The 6443-nt window shown below is 55.2% G+C and overlaps 1 protein-coding gene across 3 annotated transcripts; it reads right to left on the reverse strand.

The window, feature by feature from the left end:
- Window positions 1-213: 213 nt before the first annotated feature.
- Window positions 214-5636, reverse strand: HAPLN2 (hyaluronan and proteoglycan link protein 2). 3 transcript variants are annotated; one of them, XM_043876977.1, is made up of 7 exons: window positions 5483-5636; window positions 4872-4933; window positions 2447-2557; window positions 1889-2133; window positions 1576-1692; window positions 1251-1433; window positions 214-839 (listed from the first exon to the last, which is right to left on the reverse strand). In XM_043876977.1, exons 1-7 carry the CDS (start codon window positions 5609-5611, stop codon window positions 559-561), a joined length of 1128 nt encoding a protein of 375 aa, XP_043732912.1. In that variant the 5' UTR covers window positions 5612-5636; the 3' UTR covers window positions 214-558. The 3 variants fall into 3 exon arrangements, with proteins under 3 accessions (XP_043732912.1, XP_043732913.1, XP_043732914.1); XM_043876978.1 differs by having other exon boundaries at window positions 4872-4930; window positions 5483-5630; XM_043876979.1 differs by lacking the exon at window positions 5483-5636 and having other exon boundaries at window positions 1889-2242; window positions 4872-4935.
- Between the last annotated feature and the right edge of the window lie 807 nt (window positions 5637-6443).

The raw sequence follows: 6443 nt of genomic DNA on the forward strand, positions 1-6443 counted from the left end.
ATCATGGGGTCGCAGAGTCGGACACGACAGAAGCGCGTGAGCACAGCACAGCGCCTCGAAATCCCTCCTCTTGCAGGCTCCTCCCTCGGGGGCAGTAGCCCCTCGTTTCCCTCTGTATTCCGAGGCCCTGGCTCAGCACGCTGGATCCAACGGGATCCCCCTCCACCCCCGCGCCCCCAGCCCCCCACCTCAATGACAGCTTCACCCAACACAAAAAGTCCTCAGGTTATTTTATTGCCGGATAGAAGTCAGTTAATGCCCCTTGGACGCCTCTCCCGTCACCTAGCCGTGGCTGCGTAGTCTGCTGTGGGGTGGGGGGGCGCGAACCGCCTCGAGTCAGAGGTTCGAAGCTGCTCACTACCACCCGGGGCGCCACCACGTCCCCTCCCCGACGCCGGGCCAGCCGGGATCCTTGGCCCGCAGCCTTCGGTCGAGAAGGCGGGTCAGGAGGAGCTGCTCCTCGTCCGATGGAAGGGGAGGCTCTCGGGAAAGAGGCGAGAGACCCCCGCCACGACTCCCAGGCTTTGTCGCGCGCGCTGGAGGGGGTGCGGTGGGCCCCTATTCGGAGTAGCAGTAGGTCCCATAGGCCGCCTGCTGGGGTCTGGGGAAGCCGAAGCTGCGCACTCCGGGATCCGGGAGGCCCCCGCAGCGCGGCCGAGGCGTCGTGATGGGGAAGCGCACGCTGCCGTCCGCCAGCCAGCCGCCGTCGCATTGGTCCAGCCCGGAGAACTTCCAGGCGGCATAGAGGTGCCCGACCTTGGCCACCATGGCCCCGCGCCGTCTGCAGGCCGCGTGGGCTTCAGACAGCGTCAGCCGCCCGGGCACGAAGAACACGTGACCTGGGAACCGAAGCAGGTCACCGACCGACCGAGAGCAGGGCCGGCCGGGGCGTGGCGGAATTCAGACTCCCAGGGCGCAGAGTCGGGATGGGGGAGAGGGGCAGGTGTGGATCGGTGGGTCCGAGCGTGGGTAGGAGGAGTGGGAGTATAGAGACTGGGGGTGCGGGTGAGGTTGTAAAAGACAGGCTGGAGGCTGGGTGGGCAGAGTGACGGAGGGGCGAGGCCTGCAAGGGACCACGGAGTTGGCCGGTAATCTCAAGCCTCTGGCCTTCTACCTTCCCCGCCGCATTCTAGAGGCCCGAGTCCCGGCCCCGCTCGCCCCGCCCCCCGCCTCCTTCTCAGGTGGGATCCTCCTCTGTCCGGCGCGGGTCAGACCCCGGCCGCGGAGGATGGCTCGCCCCGGCCCCTTACCTGACAGCGCCGAGGTGAAGCAGAAGGCGTCGTAGCGGTCGCGCTTCCGGTCGCGGGGCCCGTAGCTGCGGATCCCGGGCCGACCTCGGCCACCGCAGGGCGCGCGCGCCGTGAGGACAGGGTAGCGCACGGAGCCCTCGAGCAGCCAGCCCGCGTTGCACCAGTCCAGACCCTCGGTCCACGCTGGCGGGAGATGGCGGGGGCGGAAAGGGGGTCGCGGGATTAAACGCGTCACAGGCGGGAGCCAGACCCGGAGTTCGCCTCCCCTGGGGTCCAGGCGACAGCTCGGAGGGAGCCTGGGCGGTCCCCGGGCTCGGCCACTCACCCTGGTACAGCTGGGCGTAGGTGGCCAGACGGCCGTCCTGCTCCTCGCACGCCTGCTTCGCCTCGTAGTAATTGAACTGGTACCGGCCCCGGCTGGGCTGGTACGGAAACACCACACCTGGGAGTGGGGGGCAGACAGCCTGGAGAGAGCCGGCAGAAGGAGAGGGGCAAGGAAGGGCGGTGCCGCCCGGGGGAAAGGGCTGGGGGCTCCGGGAACAGGGACAGGGAGAGGCTGCAGAGGAGTCCCGGGAGACCTGAGCCAGACGGCAGAACCACCGCCAGAGAGGAAAGCGGCAGCAACCGAAGGGCCTCACCCTCCAGGCGCAGGGTCAGCGCCACGCTCTCGTCCTCGATGCCGTTGATGAGCTCACAGCGGTACCGGCCCTCGTCTTCCAGGCGCACGCCGGCGATGACCAGGGAGGCGTCCAGCCGATGCCCTCTTCGCATCCTGGCACGCCCCCCCAGGGGCCCGTAGCCCCGGGCGTGCAGTCCGTTGGTGATGAGGATGGGCGTTTCCCGGAGGTCCCCGGGCTCCACTTTGCTCCAGCGCACCTTGTAGCTGGGAGGCGGGGCGCCCAGGACGCAGGGCAGCGTGGTCGTAGCCCCACGACGAGAGTGAATGACCTCGTGGATGGGGGGCAGGAGGTAGTGGGGGCCAGGGTGGGGTGCTGAGCAGAGGGGGCCACAGTGGCAGGAACCCCCTGACCCCCACTGCCCCAAGTGCCTGTCCAAAGCCAGCGTTCCCCAGACTCTCCCAAACCTCTCTCCATTGCTCACTCAGAAATGACTTCTCAGTCCCTGAGGACCTCCAACAACCCTTCCCACTTTCCCCACCACTGTTCTCCAGATTCTGGGCCGAATTAAGGTCTTACCTTGGTCCCCCAGGGCTCTGTGGAAGGTGGCGAAGGCCCAAGGGAGAAGGAAGTGGCAGAGAGAGGGGAGACTGATCCTGCCTTGCATGATGGGAGTCAGCCCAGCACGGTCTGTGGGGCACAAGGTTGGGCATTTCTTAGCACTAAGGGAATGGGGTGGGGAGATGATGAACTCCCGTCGGGATTCCTCAGAGGGGACTGTTCATCTGGAAGCCAGGGCGGCAGATAAAGGGGCTGAAACTGTTAGCAAAGAAAGGCGATGGGGGAGGGGCAGTAACAAACTCTACTCACCCATCCCCACCCCGCCAGGCCTCCTGGGCCCATCCTTTTTCCTCTCTTGTCCCGTCAGTCAGCAGGTCATGATTGAGCCTTCTCTACCTATCCATTTTCAGCACAAGTGCTACTTCCCAAGTCCTCCCTTCTGGATTGCCATCTCTAGTCTCTTATCTTCACCCAACACCCATTCTCCATCTGAAGCCAGAGTAAATATGATCTAGTCACTCTCCTGCTTAAAGCAGTGACTCCTTGTTGCCATGAGGATCAAATCCAGCATCCTAACCCAACTTCCAAGGCACTCTGTGATCCAGCCTCTCAGGGCATCTCCAGCATTGCCCCCCACCCCACTTCTCACCACCTGTGCCCTCGGCTCTATGCTGCAGACATGTTCTGGCTCCAACACAGTCCGAGTTCACCCTCACCTTCCTCTTACAGGCAATCAGTTTGGGCGTCACCTTCTCTGGGAAACCTTTCCTCTCGCCCCCACTTCATCACACTGCAGTGCACTGTGATCTACCACTCTGGTTTTCCTACTGCTCCTGACTTGGAACTTTTTTCCTTAGAAGTATTTCTATTAGCAGCTAAATTAGCAGTGTGAATTTGAAAGTTAAATACATCTGCATATGTAGACTACATCAGTGAGCTTTCCAATAATTATAAAGTTATAAAGTATAAAATTATAAGGCTACTAAAAATTATTTCGAACACAGCCGTCTATTTCAGTAGTTGATTTCCCCCCTTCTTTATCTTATCTATTCTTTATCACCTTGGCCATTTTTTTAAATAATTGGGCTAAAGACCCTTTAACCTAGTTTTATCCCTTTTTAAGATCTACTTCCTGGGCTTCCCTGGTGGCTCAGAGGTTAAAGCGTCTGCCTCCAATGTGGGAGACTTGGGGTCGATCCCTGGGTCGGGAAGATCCCCTGGAGAAGGAAATGGCAACCCACTCCAGTATTCTTGCCTGGAGAATCCCATGGACGGAGGAGCCTGGTAGGCTACAATCCACGGGGTCGCAAAGAGTTGGACACGACTGAGCAACTTCAAAAAAAAAAAAGATCTACTTCCTAATCACATGACTTTGAACAAGTTGCTTAACCTCTCTCTGCTTCAATATCCTCATCAGTAAAATGGGGGGGGGGGGATAGTAGCACACCTACCTCACTGAGTTGTTGTGGAGTTAGACGAAGTAACATACATAAAATGCTTAAATAGGTCCTGATATCTATGGATAATAAGTGCTATGTATATGCTAGTTGTTATCTACAACTGCCGGCATAGATTCTGGCACACAGTAGATGCTAAATAAATATGTGTGTTAATGAATGAGCTCACATGAAGGACTTTTGGGAAGAAGAGCGGGGACATGGCAAGAGGAAGGAAACTTTGAGGAGGACTCGGAAGGCTAAGGAGCCAAGCTCCATCTTCCTGATGGAGCTTCTGACCTTCCAGATGAAGGTCAGAGCCGAGTATGCAGCAGGAGACAGAGGTTAGGTGCAGAAAGGACTTCCCAATGGTTAAGAAGAAAAGCATCTGCGACAGAGAAGTCAGTGAGAGAACATGTCTCCTGTACAGGACAACCTGGTAAGCACCTGGTCGAGATAGTGGGAACTGGTAAGAGAGAGTGGGAACTGAGATCAGTTGAGGGATACATAGTAACCACAGCCAGCACCAACACATTAAAGTTAAATGTGCCTGAAACTGCTCTAAGCCCTTTTCAAGTACACTTTTATATTTACTCCCCTTAGCAATCCTATGAGTTAGGAATGATTATGAATCCCAATTATACATGCTCAAAGGCGCTCCCATGTCAGGATTCTTGAATGAGGTCACACAGCTGTTAAGGGGAGGGGTTTGCTGGGGCTTGAATCCAGGCTTGACATGAGGTTCAAACTCTTAGTCACTGGCCTGTATTTCTGTATCTCAAAGCAAGCACACACATTCCTTCTTCATGTCCCTTACGGAGAATGAGAGAGTGGCCAACAGCGCCAGCGCCTACTCCCTGTTTTGTTTTCACCGATAAAGCTTTATTTAAGAGAAATAGTCAAAATTTTTATGGGATACTTTTAGATATAATAAAAAATCATTTCTCTGATAATTATTTTATGAACATTCTGATCAATAATATGCTGTAAGATACTTTGACACTGACCTGTTAGAAGTGGGCCTCTTCACAGAGATGGTGGGTGCAGTGATTGGCAGCTTTTTGTCCTGCTGGAGAAAGAGTTTCCAGGTGAAGGGGTTGCCTGGGCCCCGGGAGGCCCAAACACTTAAGAGCCTCAGGACTTGGGCCCCTAATCAGTGTGGTCTCTTCTTTCGAACCTTTGAGGAAATGCTTCTGCCCTGAGTTCAAAGAAGCCAAGGTACCGGAAACTCCCCCACTCATCATTCCACTAAGCCACGTTAAGTGACTCGGGTCCAGCTTTGTGACTGGGCACTGTGTCTGTGGAACTCACTGCCCTGGGCCTGGGGGAAGACACAGCATGACAAGGGAACCCACGAAGAGGGGTGGAGTGAAGGAGGCAACCCAGGAATAATTGCCTGAAATATTGCAGACAGTAGGGTGCCTCATTTCTTCTAGATGCTCTTGGACCAGAGAAGGGATGGATTGATTGGTGGGTATAAGGATGTTGGACTGCTGGGCAGGGGGATGAATTACAAATGAGGCTCAAAGATCTATGTGTCAAGTTCCAGCTGCCTCTGCTTTTCTATATGCGACTCCTCTAAGCAGCACCCCTCTCCCTCCCCCAACAGAGTCCTCACCTCTGCCCTCCGGCACCTGGGTGCGCATTGCCTATGGGAAGAGGCTGTCAAGGTGGGAACCAGACTTCCAGGACCTCCACTTGCTTCAAGAAACCTGACCCCTTCTGTCCAGCCCCCTCTGTCTGTCATCTGTCTGTCCTTTCCTTCTCTGTCCCCTCCCCGTCGGAAGCACAATTTCCCATTGTCTCCTTCTTTCCCCCTATTGTTGGATAACAGGGGCCCTTTCTTTATCCTCTGGGTAATGGCAACGAAATGTCAACAGCTGGGGATGTGGGATGCAGGACCGGCTGGCACACACCACCGGAAAAAGGGCCCGGGTAGGGGCGGGTTCAAAACAGGAAATGACATCCCCAAGGAGAAGAAAATGGGGAGAGGGAGAGAGAAAGTTGGTGAGAAGGTTGAAATGGGATCTGCCTTAATAGTCCAGCTGCAAGTCTCAAAAGAGAATTGGGGTAAGGCCAGGGAAGTGGCTGGGTGCCAAGGAGGGCAGAGTGACTAGTTAGCATTGCAATAGGAGAGGATGGAAATTAGAGAGTAAGGAGAATTTTTCTGTCTCTGGGAAGGACTTGGGAATTTCTGAGGATGGAAGACTTTGGAAAGCGCTCAGAGAGGTCATTTTATTTGTTCCCTAGTTCCCTACCTCCTCCTTCACCAGATGGATGAAGTTCTTAAGAGAAGGGAGATCCTTAACTTCCCCGAGTAGAGATTCACTTCTCTAAAATTCCCCTTTTTAGGAAGTTCTTTCTGAAGTCTAAACTCCTACTAGAGCTTAAGCTCATTTTTAAAACCTATTGAGATAGAATTTACATAAAACAAAGTGCAGATCATAAGTGTACAGCTCAGTAATTTTGACATGTGTACACACCCTGGAACTACCCAGGCCCAGGTCAAGATATAGAATCTCTCCAACAACCAGAATAGCCCATTTCTTTTTTTGTATGCTATCAATGCAAAGGGAGCA

Source organism: Cervus elaphus, chromosome 20 (genome assembly GCF_910594005.1).
Source record: "Cervus elaphus chromosome 20, mCerEla1.1, whole genome shotgun sequence".
NCBI lineage: Eukaryota > Metazoa > Chordata > Mammalia > Artiodactyla > Cervidae > Cervus > Cervus elaphus.

What these genes read in the sequence shown, in the direction of transcription:
- HAPLN2 (XM_043876977.1), bottom strand. Translation starts at nt 5,611, where the DNA reads ATGACAGACAGAGGGGGCTGGACAGAAGGGGTCAGGTTTCTTGAAGCA. An exon ending in GCTGACCCTGCGCCTGGAGG is followed by an intron (nt 1,693 to 1,888) that starts GTGAGGCCCTTC and finishes CCCCACTCCCAG; the next exon opens with GTGTGGTGTTTCCGTACCAG. An exon ending in CTACGCCCAGCTGTACCAGG is followed by an intron (nt 1,434 to 1,575) that starts GTGAGTGGCCGA and finishes ATCTCCCGCCAG; the next exon opens with CGTGGACCGAGGGTCTGGAC.